This window comes from Rattus norvegicus, chromosome 1 (genome assembly GCF_036323735.1).
Source record: "Rattus norvegicus strain BN/NHsdMcwi chromosome 1, GRCr8, whole genome shotgun sequence".
Lineage (NCBI taxonomy): Eukaryota > Metazoa > Chordata > Mammalia > Rodentia > Muridae > Rattus > Rattus norvegicus.
In genome coordinates, this window is record NC_086019.1 from 228,386,547 (window position 1) to 228,409,339 (window position 22,793).

Below are 22,793 nucleotides of genomic sequence, written 5' to 3' on the forward strand. Positions count from 1 at the left end.
CAGATGACCTATGTCATGGCCATGGGCGATTCACAGGAACTTACAAGAGGTCAGACAGTGTGTCTTTGTCTTATAGTGTCACCTATAATAGTCTTGCACACGGTAAGAACTCGATACATACTGGCTGATCCGAAATTCTTGATGATTTTCTCATGAAAACGATTTATAAAACTCAAAGGGATTAGCAGAGGCCTGACTGAAATGGTCGCTCTGGTGCCTGTTTCATCCATGTGTTAAGATGCTGCCAAGCCACACTCATAATCCTCGGAGAAACAGAATCCCTGGTAGAGCCTAGCTATCCCAATTGGTAAGCCGAGATCCATTATTATTTTACTTAGAAATTTTCCTTTATGTACAGCTTGACAAAAACCTCGTTACTGGGTGCTGAGAAAACCTGTTTGGGTACAAGGGCAGCAGCTAAGCTTCGGTTTTCACCTGGTCTTTTACATGCATTGCTCACTTCTCTAGGGAACACCTGCATCTTGTTGAGGATTGCATCCACAACCCAGAATAAGACCGCTAGAATCACTATGTTTAAATGTCGTGCTCCAAGATCTCCAAGTTAGTTAGGGGCTCAGCACTTCATTGATGCTCCTGAACAACTGCACTTGCTAGTCAAACAGATTACTTTTTTCTTTTGCAGATACCAGAAAATAATTTGTGATGTCTACTCCTCAAGTTTAAAATGACAATACATCCTATTGTCCCATATGCTTGTCTTTTTTTTTTTTTTCCAGCCTGCTTGGTCACCGGGACACAACTGTATAGCCTAACAGAGAACACTTCCCCCCAGAGCCATGGCACAAGGGTCCTTCTTCCTATCTGAGGACTTGCTGTGGCCACGAGCCCCACCACTTTTATGGCCAGTGACCTGGCTACTTTTATATTACCTTGACACAGGCTAAAAGATCAGAGAAGAGGGAGCCTCCATTGCAAACATGCCTCCATAAGACTCAGTTATAGGCAAGCATGTAGAGCATCTTCTGGATTACTGATGGATGGGGGTGAGCAGCCCATTGTGGGTGGTGCCTCCCCAGGGCTGGTGGTCCTAAGTTCTACAGGCTGAGCAAGTCAATAAGCAGCACCCTTCCATGACATCTGCATCAGCTCCTGCCTCTGAGTTCCCGCCCATCAGGATTTCCTGCCCTGACTTCCTTTGATGATGGGCTGTGATGTAGAAGCATAAGTTAAAATAAACCCTTTCTTCCCCAAATTTGTTTTGGTCATGGTGCTTCCCCTCAACAATGGGAACCCTTATCTGTTATACTAATCTCAAAGCCATTCCCAGTTCCTCTGGAAAACCAAATATTTTATACTGGTTTATTTTTACCAGGCCACTGTGTCTGAGGAGTCAGGAGGTAGCAGCTAAGTGTGGTCCTGTTGGTTTGTACTTAGCAAAATGCTTTGTGCCTTCAGAGACAGTCTTCAACTCAATCACATGAGGAAACCTATGCCAATTTTGTATATGAATCCTGCTTATAAAGTCAACAAGAGCATAGAAAACAACGATGCTGGCCACGAGGGAGCATGGCTTCAGAAGAGCCAAATTTACTAAGGTCTATTCTTTATAGACTTTTAAAAGTGTGTGTGTGTGTGTGTGTGTGTTTGGGGGGTGCTTTGCATGCCTGTATATCTGTGTACCATAAACACGTAGTATTTTCCTGAGGCTAGAAAAGGGCACCGAGTCCCTGGAACTGACTTTATAGATGGTTGTAAGCTGCCATATGGGTGCTAGGAATTGAACCTAGGACTTTTAGAAGAACGTCCAGTACTCTTAACCACTGAGCCATCCCCAAGAATATGTTTTGTTTTCTTCTGAATATTTTTAAAACAAAATAATGGAGACAATTTCCTCCTGGAAATTCAGCTACAGGGATCTCTTACCTGAATTGGTAAGAATTACCTGAATTGAAAGGGTTCTACCTCAGGGGTGGAAGATAAACTTTATAAAAACAAACAAACAAACAAAAAACATTTTTTCTGACCAATTCTTATTCCAATAAGAACTATTTCCTGTGACTTGATACTGTCTCCTTGCATATATTCTTTGTGGTAGCTCTGGAATAGACATGGGGTTGGGTTTCACAGGATCAACACACTGTTGGCTTTGTTGAATTAGCTTAGCTCAACAGCAACTGCAGCTAAGAAACGAAACTCAGGAGGAGCCCAGCTCCTGGCCTTGCAAATTCTTCTCCTGTGTAAAAGTCCTGGCCACACAACTTTTAGTTGACTTTCCTCCACTTCCAAAACTCACCTCAACTAATGTTAATGCCTTAACAGGGAGCTCAGTGTGTGGCTAGAGTCATTACCTAGCACGTATGAAGTCCTGCCAGCTGTCAGCTGACTGTCCACTCTGTAAAGACAAAGTAGATAGATATGATGGTAGATGGCTCTAATGTTCGTGTAACAACATGGACAGTGTCACTGGGAATAATTAGAAATTTGATTTTTTTTAAATTAATGACCTTGGAAGGGTCACATAATTGCTTCAGAAAGTTCACTGACATATTGCAAGAATGCCTCGAGGTTTTCCTGGCAAGACAATAAGGCAGAAGATAATGAAAACACACAAGGGCTGATGGGCTGTAGCATAAGATGATCATGCACCTCCAAACATTTAAACACAGGTATAATCTTCAGGTGTTTGCATAGCAGAACAGCTATAAATAGCCCATAGAATCAGGCTGTTAGACTGAAAGTGCCTTCAAGAAAGAACTCAAACTATTGGTGACTGTTTCTTCATCAAAAAAAAAAAACAAAAACAAAAACAAAAACAAAAACAAAAAAAAAACCGCATATAAACAGTAAGTAGCTTACAGAGACCCTTCGATAAATTACATGAGATAATAAATTGAATTTTGAATCAGTGCCTGGCATATGGCAACTGTGGCTTTTCCATCACTGTGACAAAAACACCTGAAATGATCAGTTTATAAAGAGGAAAAATTATTTTGGCTCAGTGGGTCAGTGCATAGATACCTAGGCCTATAGAGGTGTAGTACATTGTAGATATTAGTGTGTGGTAGAGTGGCCCTGCTGATCTCTTTGCCAACATGCAAAGAGATGGAGAAGAAAGAACTGGGGACCCAACATCTGATCTCACACACACACACACACACACACACACACACACACACACACACACACATGAGATACTACTTTCTAAAGTTTCCACTGCCTTCCGGTACCAGCATCAGTACAGACTGAGTCTTTGGGGGACACAGGGTCATACAGTGATTTACCATTACTAGCAATAATCATTTTCCAACCTATCCCACGAATGTTTGCAGAGCACATTCTAAGTCCCTAATTACATGCTCCAGCTGCAGAATATGGTGCAATCAATGCATACTCACAGAATTGGTAGACCATAGCAATTGGTATTGGTGGCAATACCAATTTGAAAAAAAAATAAATAAAATTTTTATAAGGGCATATCTTTGCATCTTTCTTATTCACAGATTGTCTCAAAAATATTATGCTAAGCTTTGCTTGTTTTTCAACTGCTTTTTCTAAATCTCTCTCTCTCTCTCTCTCTCTCTCTCTCTCTGTGTGTGTGTGTGTGTGTGTGTGTGTGTGTGTGTGTGTGTGTGTGTGTATGCATGCATGCGCCCTCAGAAGCCCGAGAGTGCATCTAAACCCTTGAAGCTGGATTTACAGGTAGTAGCGCGTGACTGGTGCAGGCACTGTGAGGTGACCTTGAATCCTCTGGAAAACAACACAAGTGTTCTTATTCAGTGAGCCATTATCTCTCCACCCCTTCCAGAATCTTCTTGGTACACACACATGCCACGATAAGATTACACAGAGGCCCTTAAGCTACACAGATAATGAAGAGATAATGAACAGTGTGGTCAAACTATAGATTACCTTCTGGGTTGATCAGCAAAAAGTCACAGCTGTGTGTGACAGGGCCTCTGACAATCAAATCCTCACACCTAGAGCCTGGGAGCAGAAATACCAAGACTGGACAGAAGTATGATTAATATGTTCTTGAATACATTTTTGCTGTGTCCAAAAAGGCAGCACATCCAAGAATCTGGTATTATTTAAGTCATGTCATACGCCCATGTAGCTGCTAAACGTTCAAGCAATTGTGCAAGAACTCATCTTGGGGGTTGACTTTCTGGTTGACATAATGAAATTCTTATGAATATTTGAAATGGAGACTAATGCATAGAAGTGCATTTTTAAGCATCAGATCGGCATCGTGGACTGAGTCGTGGATGCTCTCAGAAGCCACAGTGAGGGGTTTCTGGGAGTGGAGGAGTGACTATAAAGCAGGGCCATTGGTGGTTGTCAGAACATGGTCAAAGGAATGGCGCATGGTGGACAGCGCCTTTGGGGAAACTGTGAGCGAGGCTCCAGGAAAAAAGGTGGAGGGCTTTTACCCCATCTGCATTTTGTTTCCTGGATGGTTCTTGGATGTGATTTCTTGCCTCCTGCAACAATTATTTGCATTTAGTTTATAGGACATTTTTTTTTCTTGCTGGATGTCAGAGCACAGTTATAGAACCCAGTCTGGTTCTGGTGGTTCTGAGAGTGCTGGGCTCAGCATATGCTGCAACTGGATATGGCCTTCAGCCCTGCTTTCATGCTTCCCTGGATATAATTTATAGGACTTGCCAGGCACTGAGAAGGTTCTGGAAAGGGCTGCTCTGTTAACATGTGTTTATTTACATGCTTTTTAAAATTTTTTTTCTGATCATGTTTTTCTAAACTCAACCTGAGATCACTGCTTTCTTTGTTACATTTGTGTATAAAAGTACACTGAAACGGAAGTAAGACTGCCTACAAGATTACTTACTGCAGCCTGCCTTATTCTTTAAGGTCTTCAAATCTCAGGGCTCACAGACAGATCTGTACAGATCGGGAAAGTCAACAGAGGGTGTGGACCAAAAGATGGAAAATTCAACGATCTGAAAAGTTGGTCCAAAAGTTTGCCTTGCCTGGCTTGCTCCATTATTCTCTCTACCTTTTGACCTATCCCTCACTCTCTCTAACCACATGCTACTTCTGAAGCTCCTAAATCCTGCCTGAATTACAAGACAGTTTTCTTTGTTCTCATTTCAATTGCCATAAATGTAGCAAAAAAAAAAAAAAATCCTGTGTTCCTTCTTCCCACTTGAGTGTTTGGACAGATGGGGATGAGAACGATTGTAGAGGCTTCCATTCATGCAGCCAAAGGTTGTGATTTCCTTCTTAACGTGAGTCACTGGTAAGTTGTTTTGCTCAACTGGATTAAATCATTTTCCGTGTAGTCATCACTGGGAGGGAGGTGCAGAGAGAATAGGGAGTCTGTTCTCAGTTCTTCAAGAGAAAGGATACATTTTCAAATGCTTCCCTGGAGCCCAGGGTTTTTCTGTGTTTTGATGTCTTTGTTCTCAGTGCTAAGGACTGTACACAGGGTTCAGCACACTCTAGACAAGTCCTCTATCACTTATCCATGTCCCTAGCTCTGCAATTCTGAATAATGGAGACATCTAACTCTACCGTCTTACTTGGTTGTATTTGTTTATTTCATTGTAAAACAATTTTATTTTTATAGGAAAAAGCATGCCTGTTTGACCTTTAGAAGTGAACCTTCTCTTTGAAACAAAGATACTAATTGTATCTAGCATCTGAGAGACACAAGATACTAAATTCTACTCCTAAGAAAAGGAATAACACACACACACAACACACACACACACACACACACACACACACACACACACACACACACACACACGCTGTAGCTGTCTTCAGACACACCAGAAAAGGGCATCAGATCTTATTACAGGTGTTTTCGTGCCACCATGTAGTTGCTGGGATTTGAACTCAGGACCCCTGGAAGACCAGTCAGTGCTCTTCACCACTGAGCCATCTCTCCAGCCTGGAATAACATATTTTTAAATTTTGTGTTTATAAATACTTTGCTAGCATGTATGTGCCTATGCATGCAGCACGGTAGAGGACAAAGATGGTGTCAGATCCACAGGAACTGACATTATAGGTGATTGTTGTCAGCCTCTCCATGGGTGCTGGGAACCAAACCTGGGTCCTCTGCAAAAGTAGCAGTGTTCATAACTGCTGAGCCATCCCTCCAGCCCTCTTATTTCATTTGTACCAGGGCTACAATTACTTCTGAACTCTAACATTTATGTGTGTCAATGCTGTGGCATCCACTTAAACCAAATCCTTACAAAAGGGAAAAAGAAGCATTTTAAAACACAAACACAAACACACACACACACACACACACACACACACACACTCACAAGTTTTGATCATATCCATGCCCACTCTGCCTTCCAACTCCTCCAAGACCCCCCTTCCAACTTCATGATGTATTGTTGTTTAACATGGAGTCAACTTAATACCAAAAGCAGCATCTTAACTTCTGTAGTACCCTTGGAGAGAAATTTCCCTACAGCTCATGGGAAAGCTAGAAAACACTGTGTGAACTAGGGCTGTGTCAAGGGAACTCATAATCAGTGATATGCATGTATGTGTGTCACTTGAAGTGAAAAGAGCCATAAAATATTAGCACGGTGTTTAAGTCTCCAGGGCAGGGAGGTAGGTACTCATGCCACAGTGGCAAACGCACAAACATTTGCGCAAAAGTCCTCTGATAGCCACGGGGACAATCGTTCAGTGTGGCTTGCCTTATCTCTCCAGCTCCATCGCAGCCTTTCTGCTTCTAAAAGTTTCTAGTTCCTCTCCCCTCTGAGTCTTTCTGCCCACGTGCCTCTCCGATCTCTCTCTCTTTCTAATTAATATCTCCATAACCTTCAAGCAAAGCTCAAATGTGCTTTCGTCAGAGATGCCTCTTTGAAGCACCTCCTCAAAATAGGCCAAGTCCTCTGGACTTAAATCTCTACACAGCCTTCAGTACTTCCCCCCTTGGTAGATATTATAGACCAACTCACATGCATTTGACTTCTGTGAGTCCCTGTTCTAATGCTATGAGGAGACACCATGACCACTACGACTCCTATAATAGAAAGCATTTAACTGGGGGCTGGCTTACAGTTTCAGGGGGTTAGCCCATCGTCACCATGGCAGGGAGCATGGAGGCATACAGGCAGCCACTGAGCAGTAGCTAAGAGCTACATTCTGATCTGTGGGCAGAGAGAATGAGTCCGGGGCTGCCGAGGGCTTCTGAAAGTTCAAACTCACCCCCAGTGACATACCTCCTCCAACAAGGCCACGCCTCCTAATCCTTCTAATCCTTCTCAAAATGCCAATCATGGTTGACTAAGCATTCAAAAATATATGAGTCTATGGAGACCATTTACATTCAAACATTCTAGATTCTCCTCAGTTATTGTCAGCCTTCAGGAACTCAGAGCATAATGGCTCCACAGGCTTTGCCGGAACATAAAGTCTGAATAGATCTACTGAGCTGGGTATTCAAAATAACTTCCACGTTTTTTTAAAAGGGGAGGGGGCTCAGGCTTTCAAGCATACACAGCCCCATGTACCTGTTCCTCTCCACACAGAAAAGCAAAACCCAACAACAGTTACTGGGCTGAGTAGTACAGGACAAAGCTATTTGCCTTGCTGTGTAGAGGCACTAATGATGCTACTTCCTAGGGCTAAGCACACTGATCAAAACAGCCGGGACTAGTAACTGTGCCTTGTCTACTCTATGCTCTGAATTGCAGTCCGTTCTGTTCATTCTTTCACTCCGAAGCACTCATTGGATGCCAGTTTTCGGTGTTTTGAGTTTTTTGCAAAAGTACTGTCAAATGCTGTGAAGAACAGGACACGGCTAATAAGAGCTCTTATTTGCAGAGGGTGTACCATGTTCCAGGACTATAAATTGTCAAGTGGTGATTTTCAATCAGCGCTCCAAGTTAAATTGCCCTTTCATAAAAACCAAAGCCTCCGCCACACTGTGGAATTAGAGGACTAAGTGGCCTTTGTGATCTACATTATGCCTTTTACTTAAGTCAACGGCATAGAGAGCTGTGTGCGAGGTTTCAGGTCTAATTAAAAGTCTACTTTTTCAAGGGTCTTAATTATATACCGGGACATGAGACCAGCAAGAGCTCCCCTTGCCAAATGCGGTGTTACTCAGTATCTACTCTGCAAAATCCCAGAATTCTCATTCAAATCCTTTGGAAGACAGGGTTTTCCATTTTGCCAAAATCCATTTGACTGGTATGTAAAGTCAACTTTTCCAATCATGTTAAACCATGGTAAAAACAAAAGAACAACAAAAAAGCCTAACATTGTTTACCCAGCATATCCTCATCAGAGTGCCTACCAGATTCAAGTATGGTCTACACAAAAGTATGAAAGCCAAGGACTCATCTCAAGGTTAGACTATGGGGAAGATTCCTGAACTCAAAGAAAGGCCATAAAAGATTCTAAGCAAAAAAGTAGAGCATTCAAAAAATGTCAGGGGTCTGCCTTGCCTGTGCTGAAAGTTAGGAGTGCCGTCAGCAAGGACCTCATTAAGGAAGTGAGGGTTAAATTATCAGATTTTTTTTTTTTTTGGTTTGAGATAGAGTTTCAGGTAGACCAGGCTAGTCTCTAACTCATGATGTAGTTGAGACTGAGGCTGGCTTTGAACTTCTTCTCGCCCTCCTGCCCCCATCTCCTGCTTGCTGGGATTATAGGTGTATCTAGCCAGGCTCAGTTCAAGTCCTCGAAGGAACATTCTTACAGAAGATGGGAGGTGAAAGGGGTATGAACAAAGACACGAAGCATACAATATGGAAGCCTAGGTGATCAATAAGGCCAGATGTAACCCACAGTGAGGCAACTGGGAACCATGAAACTGTGTTTTCGAAAATAAATTGGTTTTCAGAATTTGTGGATAAAATGTTCATAGAAAAACTGTTGACAGTAGCCAAAGGGCATAAATATCCCAAATGTGCCTCCGCTGAAGAACAGATTTTTTTTTTAAATATGGCATAATCAAACAACAAAAGAGTATTGAGCTGTAAAAAGGAATGGGTTTGGACATACACCATGACACAATAAGCTTCGAAACAGTACAGGTAAATAAAGCCCTACATAAATGGTAGTCCATTATCTGTGTCCCTTTCTTAACAAAATCCAGCACATACAAGTCTATGTATACAGGAGGCAAGTTGGTGGATCTAGTGGAATGAGGGGAGTAAGTTTGGTGCAGATGCTCAATGGGTCATGAGTTTCCTGTGGGGGAGTGAACAACTCCAGGGCTAAACACAGCTGACGATAGTGCTAAATGTCCAATGCTCTGAATACAAGGGACAAACCGAATCATATTCTTGAAACTGTGCGGTGTATGCTGTACAATTTAAAAAAAAGAAAATACAAAGTTTAAAGTAAAATCATGGAGGTTAATAAAAACCAATCTAACAACACAAAGGGTTAAAACTACTCCTGAAATAATCAACTTTCCAGTCCTCTACTATAAAATAAAGTGTTTACTTTAGTTTTAATATTTAGTTCAGAAGTTCAATATATGTATTTGTATATGTATATACTTGTTCAAAAGTGAAGAAAGGCTTCTAAAATAAGAGTAGCATCCTATGCATGGGGATTTAGTCACTACCTGGTAATGAAATAGTGAATATTTGGATTATAATATTCCCCAGAAATCCTTGTCACACGAAAGAAAACAGAACAAGGTTCTAAAACAACTGACATTAATTGTTCTAATACCTGAAATTGAGTAGGACCTCAATTTTCTTTTAAGATTTATTTATTTTATTTATAGAAGTACACTGTAGCTATCTTCAAACACACCAGAAGAGGGCATCAGATCCCATTACAGATGGTTGTGAGCCACCATGTGGCTGCTAGGAATTGAACTCAGGACCTCTGGAAAACCGATCAGTGCTCTTAACTGCTGAGCCATCTCTCCAGCCCCCTCAAATTTATTTTGTTAAACATTGGGAAATGTTCAAAAAGTAGACGTAGTAGTACGCGTCTAGTGTGTTGTTCCGGTTTGCTTTTTGTTGCTGTGATAAACATGACAAAGAGCAAGTGGGAGAAGGAGGGGCTTTGCTGCACCAGCTCCAGTGGAGCCTGTCTGACACGAAACAACCGTGGACAGCAGGCCAGAGATATGTGTTCCTCAGAACCTGGTCTCCTGGAGACACTTGGCCACTCCTCCTTGACTTTCTGCCTAGCTGATTGAGTTACATATTTGCTCTTTTGTTTCTTTTTCTACTAACAGGAACATAGTTACATGGAAGAAAACATTATTTTATTAGAGGAAGGTGGTGGGCCCCTCCTTTAGGTAAAAACAGCATTTTTTTTTTTTACCTAAAAAACTACTGCAGAGCCATTGCCCTACACAGGGACATATGATGAAGAAGGTGATAGATGGGTTAATATTGATGGAAAGAGAGTACTATATTATTCTTTAAATTTTATAGAACGTTTGGCCAGATCAGGTTCCCGTGCTTGCCTATTATCAAAAGGAACTATCCTATCTTTAAAAAGACAATTACATAAATTTTGGCTAAGAGAGAGTAAAAGACTAAGGATTCCTTACAGCTGGCTGTCCTGTTGTTATCCGAGAGATGATGTTTAGAGATCAAGATAAATGAGGTTTATGATCACTGTCTGGCACCAGTCTGATTCTCAGGAAAGTTTATTTCCTGTTTTACTTTCTATTCTGAACTTCATGTAAACTGTTAAACTTTTTTCTTGGTTATTGTTTGAGTGTGCCCTGGCGGGGGGCCGAAAAATTAGCTCCTGTTCAAGCATTGTATATAGCCACAAAGCAGATTTCGGTAAAATCGCAGCAGATTCAAACCACCCTAGTGTGTTGTGTCTGTCTGTCATCGCACCAAACCTGTGCCTTCCTGAGTACCAGAGCCCTGCTTCTCAGGCGGTGTCCTCCGTCTGAGTGGTCCATGGCAATAGTCCATCAAGAGAAGCCAGCATAGGAACTCAAGGCAAGGACATGAAGGCAGAACCTGATGCAGGAACCATGGAGGAACCCTGTGCATACCTGCTTGCTTTCCTCGTCTTAACTACTTTTTTTAGACAGTCCAGGCCTACTTGCCCAGGAATGATACTGCACATAGAGGGCTGGGTCCACCCACATCAACCAGCAATCAAAAAAAAAAAAAAAAAGCCACTTAGACTGAACCACCAACCAAAGAGCGTACAAGGGCTGGACCTAGGACCCCTACACATTTGTAGCAAATGTGCAGCTTGGTCTTCATGTGGCTCCCCTAACAACCGGATCTGGGGCTGTCTCTGATTCTGTTGCCTGCCATGGGATCCTTTCCCCCAAACTGGACTGCCTGGCTGGGCCTCAGTGGGAGAGGATGCACTTAATCCTGCCACAACAGGATGTGTCAGGGCAGGATTGCACCCAAGAGGAGTAAGGTGATGGGGGTAGGAGTATGTGAGGGTAGGACTAGGAGGAAAGGAGAGGTAGGAGGGGGTGCAATTGGGACGTAAAGTGAGTAAATTAATTAAGGTTGCAGTTGTGAGAAGGGTGAGGATATTTTGATACATCCAGATGTTACTTAGATTTGATGGGCTATGGGAACTGATAGATAGGAATATCCTTACCGACAAGAAATGGAAACACTGCTGAAGGAAGAGTCCAAGAACGAGGTATCACAGTTCCAAGGGGAAGGAACAAAGAAGGGATGACAGGTCAGAGATCTTAGACACCACTGCGGAATAAATGATGGGTCTCCCTGTCTGGAAATCATAGGTATAGGATCAAGGAGGCAGAATGGAAAGGAAAAGTTAATGTTTCAGTTGCTGAAATATACGTAGGGTCGTGTGTGTGTGTGTGTGTGTGTGTGTGTGTGTGTGTGTGTGCTCTGTCTGTATGAATATTCATGTTTATGAGTGAGTATATACACACACGCCATGATGCAGGGAGGGTTGTAGAGGTCAGAAGATGACCTGAGGTATTCCTGCCTTTGGCCTTGAGATGGGGTCTCTTGTTTTTCTGCTGCTTACAGTAGATTAGCAACCCCAATGTCCATTCTCCTGGGAGGGACTTGCTGGTCTTACTGGTTGTGAGGCTCATGTTTTAACAGGTGATCTCTATCCCGGTCCTGAAGGAGGGCAGGTGTCATTTAATCAGACTCAGAAAGTTGTGGATGCTGAAGAGAAAACAGATTTGGATTCAAACCCCAACATTGCTCTGTATCTCACTGAGAAAGCCACACCACTTCTCTGGGCTTTCTGTTACTTGCCATTGTAGTCACAAATGGTGTTATTTTGAAGTCTAATTTTCATTGAAGAAAATTAATTCATTAAAAATTTTATTTAAAAATTGTCTTGAGTTTTCATAGAAAAATCTATATTGTTTTGAAGCTGGAACATATTGCTCCTGAGGAATTGGTTAAGAACCTAGTTCTTTGGTATACCAAGCATGTATAAACAGCAGGCACTCAATTTCTGTAGAATAAACCAGTAAAAGTATGATATATTAGAGGGAGCAAAATCAGAAAAGCAAACCTTAATTCTTGCATTTTATCATAAAACAAAATCTTCTTTAAAATAACATCATTTACAAAGCAGAATGAATTTAATCATCATCACGGCTTCTGAACATTTATATTTTGTTCAATAAAAATCACTCCTGAGACCATATTGAATTATATCCAATAGTGTTCTTACTAAGGCATGTAAGAAAGACAAATTGTATAACAGTTGCTACAGTTTTTCAGAAGACTGGAGAAATATCTACTGAATACCTATACTATTTGAAAGAGCCTGTGTTGGCTAGGAAGTTTCACATATTTTCTCCTTCTTTACAGATGCAGCATGAACATAAACTTACGATTTGAATGAGAATGGACACAAATCAGATAGAGCTAATGCATATGAGTTTTCTATAATAAAAAAAGACAATAAAGTACATCGAATGGAGGAAGAAAAAAACAATAAAAAGTTTTGTGGTGGTGATGAATTGAACCTTGACCTTTGAGCACACAAGAAAGGGAGACAAACATCTCAGAACTGACACACCTTCAATCTTAGTCCACATCTCCTGCTGGTTTTACAGCACTGTGAATGTGGTTATTCAAAGAGAGTTGGCAGAGTCCTGAGGTAGTGCAGAGCACCATAGAGTGAGACTGGGTGTGTGTGTGTGTGTGTGTGTGTGTGTGTGTGTGTGTGTGTGTGTATTCTTGTCTTTCACTTATAAAAACACCAATTTTACAATGGGAAGTAAACTCTAAGGATCTTACCCAATCTGATTCACATATCAAGGACCACACCTTCTAAACCTTATCCTCGAATCAAGTGTCTGCCCTCTTAGTACCTCACAATGAGCATTAAACTTCAAAACATAACCCTCAGTTGTGGAGGCCAAGATACATAAGGAAATTTGTTCCAGATAAGTGAAAGAGCTGAGAGTTAAATTCACAATCTGGCTTCAGAAGTCATCTCGTAATTACTAAGAAAATACTTATTTGAAGCACATGCAAAACTGGGCTGACAAGGAAACTGTTATCCAGTTGCGAAATGGTGACCAGAGGAACTTTGGAGAAACTAAAACCAAGGTTTAAAATAGTAATATTCTATCTCATGCCAGTCAGAATGGCTAAGATCAAAAAACTCAGGTGACAGAAGATGCTGGTGAGGATGTGGAGAAACAGGAAGACTCCTCTATTGTTGGTGGGATTGCAAGCTGGTACAACCTCTCTAGAAATCAGTCTGGAAGTTCCTCAGAAAATTGGACATGAGAACCCAGCTATACCACTCCTGGGCATATACCCAAAAGATGCTCCAACATATAACAAAGACACATGCTCCACTATATTCATAGCAGCCTTATTCATAATAGCCAGAATCTGGAAAGAACCCAGATGCCCTCCAACAAAGGAATGGATACAGAAAATGTGGTACATCTACACAATGGAGTACCACTCAGCTATCAAAAACAATGACATCATGAAATTCATAGGCAAATGGATGGAACTAGAAAATATCACCCTGAGTGAGGTAACCCAATCACAGAAAAGCACACATGGTATGTACTCACTGATAAATGGATATTAGCCCAGAAGCTTGGAATACCCAAGATACAATTCACAGACCACATGAAGCTCAAGAAGGAGGACAACCAAAGAGCAGATGCTTCAGTTCACCTTAAAAGGGGGAACAAAAATACACATCGGAGGGGATATTGAGACAAAGTTTGGAGCAGAGGCTGAAGGAATGGCCATTCAGAACCTGCCCCATCTGGGGATGTGTGTGTGTGTGTGTGTGTGTGTGTGTGTGTGTGTGTGTGTGTGTGTACACGTCCACCAAAACTAGACAATATTGATGAAGGCAAGATGTGAATGCTGACAGGAGCCTGATATAGCTGTCTCCTCAGAGGCTCTGCCAAAGTATGACAAATACAGAGGCAAATGCTAGCAGCAAACCATTGAACTGAGAATGGAGTCCCCGTTGGAGGAGTTAGAGAAAGGATTGAAGGAGCTGAAGTGGCTTGTAACCCCATAAGAACAACAATACCAACCAACCAGAGCTCCCAGGGACTAAACCACCATCCAAAGAGTACACATGGACAGACCCACGGCTCCAGCTGCGTATATAGCAGAGGATGGCCTTGTTGGGCACCAATGGGAGGAGAAGTCCTTGGTCCTGCCAAGGCTGGACCCCTCCCCAATGTAGGGGAACATCAGGGTAGGGAGGGAGGAAGGTCGGTTGTTGGGGAGAGGGACCATCCTTATAGAAAAAGGGGAGAGGGATGGGATAGGGGGCTTATGGACAGGAAACCAGGAAAGGGAATAACATTTGAAATGTAAATAAAAATATCTAATAAAAACAAAGAAAAAAATCAAAAGATTTCAATGTGACACAGGTGCAATGGAAACTGGGATGCAAGAAAAAGAGGGCTATTCTAGACAGAGACACAAATCATGGGAGCATAGAAGGGCCTAGTGTCATGGAATTGTTCCTCGGCTTATGCCTGCTTCATGGTGTGAACGAGTCATAGTCAATCTATTCCATTTGACAGAGAAATGGCATTGGAAAAACACATTAGAAAGACTGTCATGTCTAAAATTCCTTCTAAGAGACATTCGGACTTTACAGTCAATAGTGCGCCACCAATGGCTGCAGAAGAACTACCCATGATCCAAGAAAATGGCGGTCAGTCCTGTGGAGGAAACACTAGGGAGAGAGACAAGAGGCTTCAATAATATCTCAGTCAAGAGACAAGGGACATTTTGGAGAACAACAGTGGAAATGAATATGAATGAACATTCCTAGGCAGTGTGGCTGGGCATGGCTGGGTGGGAGTGCCTGAAAAGACATTGATAGTTGGGAAGAATTAGAGCCAGTCAGAAGACAGTGGGGAAAACAGCTATCAATCCTTGGGAAGGAATGAAATTGCATCCTTAGCAGAATTAATTTCACCTTCCTTTACTAACCCATAACAGCCCCCAAGGCTAAATACTAGAGATGTGAACATTCTAGAAATGGGGTCACCTTAGTTTCCATCTTCGATTTAACATCGCTTCTCTTTTGCCTGTCATCCTAAACCTTCAGGGAGACTATACTTAGATAGTTAAGATATTAATTATTGAATGACCTCTCCCTAACCCTAAGAACATCCAATGAGCCCTGAAATGCCTCTCTGGGTAGAGACCTGACGTTGTAAACTGGCCCCAAATATTATAAACTATTTGGATCAACTGGATTAGATGATGGCTTGGGCACAGTAGAACATTATACTTGACCATCCCCTCCTTTAAGAGATTAACCCAACTGAATCTGGCAATTACCTAGATGGGACACCACCTGTTAGGAAAGCTGATGTACCTTGAAGACCAACAAAAGGAATGGGAGGAATAATTGATAAGATAATATACATTTCAAGAGCCCCTCTCTCATGCTATTGCTTATAGATCACTGTTAGGTCTGCCTAATTTCTGGGTTCTAACTCAAAAGGCATAACTTTTCCCTTCATCTTTCTATCTCTTTTGATACAAGCCAAGATCCTAAGCACACTTGCCCCGGCACACAAGATGTTCTCACTCTTTGGAGACACTCATCCCACCCTACTTCAGTATGGCTGCTTGCTGATCTCCATCGCTGAGTCTTAGACCCTAACCTGAAAGGTACCATGGTCTCTTTTTCTCTAGCTCCCAGCAGCTGCTGAGATTTATAGGTTTACTACTCTGTTTCTCTCAAACTCTAAGATAGTTTTTTTTAAAAATGATCCTTGAGCTCCCTTCAGAATCCAATGCTTTTAATTTCCTTTATCATTGAGACTAAGAAGTCACAAAATGAAACCATGACTCCAGGGCTACAAACTTTCTATGACTGGCTACTATCATAGTGTATCCTCAAGCCCAGTACATTAGAGGCTAATCAAAATCAGTGTGTGTGAATAAAAAGGTAGTCATGGCTCTTGAGTGAATAACCAAATTTTTGCCACACTTTGTGTGTGTGAATATGCTTCGTGTGTGTGTGTGTGTGTGTGTGTGTGTGTGTGTGTGTGTACACCTGTGTATGTGTGCTGTAAGTATTGAATTTGCATTATGTGGGAACATGCTCCTATGTGTGCACAAAAGGGTGTAGAAGAGGTTGTGTCTTTCTTGATCACCTCCCATTGCACTGCTTGAGACAGGGTCTCTTACTGAACTGGAAATCTACTCTTAGGGTTAATCTAGTTGGTCAGCATGCTTCCAGGATTTGCCTGCCTTCACCCTTGACCTTATTGCTGGGGTTACAAGTATATGCAGCCAGGCCACATTTTTATGCTGGGGATTTGAACTTGGGCAAATACTCTTACCCACTGAACCATCTCTCCAATCCCTGCTAAGAATATTTTAGGTGGAGAAATTGGTTCTCAAGACCTCAGAAAGTCACAGGATACTCCTGTGATAACTTGAGCACAAATGTATCGTTTTATAAAACCCATGTTCCTACCCCAGCAGCCTCCTCCCTAGGATGGTTACATCCAATTTCTCTCTACAGGACTAGGACAATATTCTGAGTTTGTGAGTTTGGCAGGAAAGTAGCTCTTCACCCTCCCAAGCAGGAGGAAGGGATGACTCAAAGCCAGAGATTTATCATTCAGACTGAGAACTTCAGCAAAGCAAGATTATAAAGCAATGGCAGATGAAATAGGACTCTTTCATCCTGTCAATTTGGGGAACTAAAGAACCCTTTGCCAGATCTACCGAGTCTTTCTCTGCATGTTCAAATTCTATCTTTTCTTTGAGGTCCAGATCAACGACTGCTTCCTTTACAAAGACTTTTCTATCACTGGGCAGATGCTGCCTCCTGCACACATCTGCATATTCTTAGACAGCATTGGTATGTACTGTCTACATGTGTTTATAGACATGGCTTCAGGCTCCAAAAGCTAGAAATAACACGATGTGCACAAGCCATCACTCAATCCAGTTGACTTGCTCTAAATAGCTGCCTATTCTGTCCACAACTAATCTTTTCCACGGACAACCAAAGCTGCTGCTATATATTGGCCCTGGACAACCTGTATGGAATTATCCTACATAATGTACACTTATAAAATAATTCAATATGTCCTACTACCTTATGAGATAATAATAAGAATAAGGATAATAAAATCCTAGAAATCGGAGCATTGAGTTGACCAGATTCATATGGGTGTAGGTGACAAAGACAGCCTTAGGAGTTCATGAACACTCTGATTCAGGTAACCCACTGTAGTGATCTCCAAGCTCCCCTTCTTAGCCTATCCACATCCCCACGCATTCTTTATCCTGAAGAATTGTCGTCCACTTCTGCATAGCTCCCACCCACCTGCAGTGTATTATACTGTGGTATCCTCCTCAACTTGTGGCTTCTAAATTACCTTTGCCTTCCATCCCTTCTAACCCCAGGATATTTTCACAGGCCATTTCCTCCATCTAGAAAATTCTTATAGGTTCCGAATCTAACCTGCCGATGGATCTCTATTTACCCTGAACATCGTTATTTAAATGTCACGATGTGTTGTTCAGCTGGAGAAAACCTTCCCTCTACACTCAGACCAGTCCAATTCTAACAGGTCACAGTGGATCTGGTTAATATCTCACTAGATTATAGATCTCTCTAGGGCCATTTGCATACTCCACTCATTTGCTTATCTTCAGGGAGGAACCCAGTTTTTGATCTTTCTTTTATTACCACAAGCTTGGTTTATTGACTAAAATGGTAGTGTGTGTGTGTGTGTGTGTGTGTGTGTGTGTGTGTGTGAGAGAGAGAGAGAGAGAGAGGGGGGGGGGTGTGCATATACAAAATGGGTGGAGGAGATCGGGTCCTCTAGAATTAGAGATACAGATAGTTGTGACCAGCTGTGTAGATGTTTAGACCTCTAGAAGAGCATCCGGGCTCTTAACCCCTAAACTATTTGTTTTTAATCCAGTGGCTATTCCCTAGGGAAGCACACTGGTATGGGAAATAGAACATGGGTGTTGGTCCAAATTTCAAAAGCTGACTATCCCACCAGATCTGTAGATGTATGATTCCTCCAACCTGCTTCTTCACTGTAGTGGAAGCCATACTATGAGGATTCAGAAATCCTGACAATAATGGTCCAGTGACCTAGCAACTAAGGACCATAAGATCTTCCCAGATACAGCTTTGTGTCATGATGCACTAATGGCTGACATGACCACAAAAAATGCACAGCTGAGGCCCGGCAACAGTGCTTCTTGCCCAGGTTTGTTCCAGACCTCAGCTTCCTTCTCTATCAATCACTTAGTTGCACATGCAGAAAGATACAAACATGCCAGGATGGGCAAGAGGCTTCGGGTTTACCAGAAACAGAGGAAAAGAGTAGAGGAAGAATGATCATAGTGTGAGCAAAGTCTCAACTAAGTGCAGATGTGTTCACACCTCAGCTCGTTCTGTACCTGATTTAAATCTGACTCTATAAAGGAAGAGGCTGAAGCTTGGTATAAAAGTAACATTAATTTCCAGATATAAATATCATCTTAGAGGGTTAAGGCTGAATAAGTTCACCCTTTCTAGCTCTTTCTGAACTCTGGCTGGCTGCTTCAACTCAGCTGCTCTGGCTCAAACTCTTCTCTAAGCTGACTGACTCGATCTGGCTTTTCTCAGCTTCCCACTGAATTGCTCTGCTTGGACTCAAACGAACTCTGGCAATTTGTTCTACTCTTCTGGTTTCTTCTGATTCTCTGGCTTCAACTGTCGCTGGTAACCTGCACTGAACCACATGAATTCATGAAGGAACTCGGCTCCACCTCACTGCACTGACTTCCAACTGACTGACCTCCCCCTACACTGCTCTTAAATAGCTTGTCTCCTGTGCTGTTCTCCTGTGAACTGGGCGTATCCTATCTCTGACTCTTCCTGTCAAATCTTACTCTGATTCATCACTTAGATTGCCCTTCAATTAGATGTCACTTTCGACCATGGCTGTTTCCTTCTACAAACTAATTTTACCTTAAAGGTATGTAGTAAGTATGTGTCTTTATTCTAGCCAGAGGGATTAAAGGTGGTAGCATGTCTGCATTCCAGCCAAAGCACATAGACCTAGGTCTTTGGATGTGATCCATTGCCAACCATGTTGCTTGATTAAAACTTCTCTACAGCCTGGGAGAGGTTCATTTCTCATTCTTAGTCTCAAAGCAGGTAACAAGTGAACGTTGTTACCCAGGGCTTCGTTTCTACACAGAATTTGCTTCTACCACCCAAGACACTACCTCCAGGCAGTTCTCTTTCCTCACTCTGGGTTCTCTGTAAGTGCACACTGAAAGTTCTAATTTTTGATTCTTTAGAGTCAACTTGACCCTGATGTATGTGGGAAGAGCTAGGTAACAGTAATATTTGAGCACACTGTGTTTCAAGATAAATGAAATATTTGAAAATGAATTTCAAATTCATCTTGGAGTCATTTTTTTAAAAAAAGCTACATACTTCTTGAGTGTAAAAATTAACTCTGAATTCTAAGTAATACCAAAATGTTGCCTGCAGAGGGTTTTTTTTAATATTGTTTTGCTTTTTAAATGTATCAAGTAATTTTTAATGTGCTGTACTTGAATGAATTAAACATAATCATTATCATTCTTTAATCTTAAATCCTGAAATGAGGGGTTAGATCTAGAGAAAAGACAAGAAATGCTGCCCCTTTCCTTCCCTGAGATTTTGCCCCAGACCTAGGTCTGAAGTGAAGTGAGATTTAGACATTTCATACAAGGGATTTGCCAGGACCTCTCAGAAGGTGGGTCACATGCTCGCTGCCTTGCCTGAGCCTCCAGAGATGCCTTTAAGACTCCACCCAAGGCCTGTGGGTTCTCTGAGGATACTGTCCAGGAGCCAGGAGTTTCACAAGCACTTCCAGATATTCCCAAATCCATCCCAAGCTATGTCCTGACACTAGCTCAGTAAAATTCAGAGGCAACTAATGAGAATTAGCTTACTTCAAGGATATTCTAGTTTTCATGCACCTTTAGGTGTTCAAATGATAAATATGTAAATAAGCGGTTTATCTTAGCAAATCCCAATTGTAAAACACTCTCTATTTTAACACAAGGGAGATCAAATACTGAAATACATGCAACATCCTCTCCCTTTAAGCCCAGGGAAGGGGTAATTTCCTGTCTTACACTCAGAAGAAGAACATTAGCTAACAATCCCGTGACAAGGGGGAGTTTCAGCTTTGTATCTTGACTAGCCCACCTCTGTGGTGGCCAATTTCTGGTTAATTTTGTCTCCTGTGGTAATGGCACACTCTGCAAACTAAGAGTCTCAGTATGCTCCCAGAGGAACGGGCTCTCTGACTCAACCACTAATTGCATGTTCAGGACACTCTTATTCTTCCGTATAAACTCAAGGAACGACTCATTTTCTGAAAACGTGCTTCCTTCCCTTACTTATTTCCATCATGCCCCCGAACATACTGTTGCATCAGTTACTCTATCAGAATTGAGGGGGTGGGAGATTAATTCCAAACAGAAAGCTACGAGCTTGAGAAGCTTCTATGGCCAAACTAGCATCCCCTCTCTGTCTCCAGCCTCTCAGTGTCTGTATTTGGTTTCTCGGGGACTTTACACAGGACCATACCCCAGGCGTGGAGTGGATACGCATGCAGGTCTCCAGGTTTACTGAAGTCTCTCCATTAGGTGAGCTCTGAGAATTTTATCACCTTGGAAACGCAACATCATGCTTCCCAATGTACCAACAACAACAAAAAAAATCAAGTACCACAAGATTGGAAGCCTGTGTGGTGGCTCAGCATGTAAAAGTGCTTGCCACCAAGCCTGAGGACCTGGGTTCGGTCCCTGGAATCCATGTGGACTAAGGAGAGAACCAACAGAGAGAGCACATTGTTTTCTGACCACACATGTTACTTTCAATATTTGTATACACACACACACACACACACACACACACACACACACACACACACAGATGTTTAAAAAAATCTTTAAGAATATTAGGTTTGGTTACTCCCAAATCTAAGTCATAATTCAATACTGTCAATGTCAGTGTCTTCAACTTGGCAGACCACAAACTGGTATAATTTGAGAAACAATTAAAAATCCTCAAAATGACATGACTTCACTTATCAAACTGGCCAGGACGTTGCTAATATATATAGTCACCATCTGTGTGACAAAGAAGTATCAGACAGACATCATAGGACACTTGTGGAAATCGAATTTGGGGGGAGGGCATAAAAATCTATAAACTCAGAAGGCAGTTTGAACCTTAAAAATGAAACAGCTTGTTTTTATTCAAATGGCTGTGTGTGTGTGTGTGTGTGTGTGTGTGTGTGTGTGTGTGTGTAAGAGAGAGAGACAGAGAGAGAGAGAGAGAGAGAGAGAGAGAGGTTTTCTCCAGTTTCTCCCTTCCAGCATTAAACTTGTGTAGCACGTAGTGTTAATGCATTGTTTGATGACTTAGCCCGTGAATGAAACCAGGTGCTTTTGCTTATTCTATCTGATGAATACAGCAAACAACACTAATCAAATGATCCCCCACCCCACCCTGGTCAGCTCTGTCGCAAGGCAAAAAATTCAACCATGTTTTCTAGGGATGCCTACAGTGCGGTGTGAGTACTCTGCTGTTCCAGGCTTCTGGGGTGTCATTCCGCCCTAGCCAGGCTACAAACCCGGTGACCAGATAGTCTGACTTCCCTAGAAGTCAAACGCCAAAGTTCAACTCTGGAGCCACCGTGCTCGCTCTACAGGAGCGAACCCTGAACGCGCGGTGCCTCGCCAGGGTCCCTCCACCTGTCCGCGGTGCGCGGGACCCGATGCCCACTCACTTTGCCGCTGTCGCTCACGCCAAGAAGGTGATCGCGAAGCACCTCCATGGGGCAGGTCCAGGTGGAGTGGACGAAAGTCCCTCGGAAGATGAGCGCCAGCTGCGGCGTCCGAGCCGCACACATGGCAGCAGCGGGGCAGCGCAAGTTCACTGACCAAAGAGGGTGCACCGGGCGGGCGCAGAGCGGTCGGTCCCTGTGGCTGCAGAGCGGGAGCTGCTGGCTCTTGGGGCTCGTCCTGCCCCCGCTTCCCCAAGCGATCGCCTGCCCCCTGCAGGCCGCGCCCAGGGGCTGGCTCCCTGCCTTCTGGATACCAATAGGATTTTCTCCAGCGAGTTGGCTCCAGCTCCTTTGGGGTGTGGTTTCCCTCCCCACCCCTGCGTTGGTTTTGGATGTGTTAACTCCTTGAGTTATCGACATCAAGCCACTCTACCTTGCCTTCATTGTACACCTAGACTGTCTTCTCTGAGTCTTCTATACTCCTAGGGCTCAACTTGAGCACCAGATTCCGAACGTGCACCAAACATGGGGAAAAGTGAAATGTCAGTTGGAACAGTACACCTTGTAGCCAGCTTCCCTTCCTGAGTGTGAGGGATGCTGACTATGGGCT

General features: G+C 42.6%; 1 protein-coding gene and 1 long non-coding RNA gene across 2 annotated transcripts in view; one reads left to right on the forward strand and one right to left on the reverse strand.

The window, feature by feature from the left end:
* LOC120100000 (uncharacterized) overlaps positions 1-16,418 on the forward strand; it is an 87,299-nt gene extending 70,881 nt beyond the window's left edge. Inside the window, exon 2 of the long non-coding RNA XR_010061210.1 lies at positions 1-16,418. This exon is cut by the window's left edge and continues 13,082 nt beyond it. This is a non-coding gene — a long non-coding RNA (uncharacterized LOC120100000).
* Gda (guanine deaminase) overlaps positions 1-22,355 on the reverse strand; it is a 75,501-nt gene extending 53,146 nt beyond the window's left edge. The window contains exon 1 of the mRNA NM_031776.2: positions 22,187-22,355. Coding sequence (NP_113964.2) covers positions 22,187-22,309 — 123 coding nt within the window. The 5' untranslated portion in view covers positions 22,310-22,355. The remainder of the gene's footprint in view (positions 1-22,186) is intronic.
* Positions 22,356-22,793: the final 438 nt, after the last annotated feature.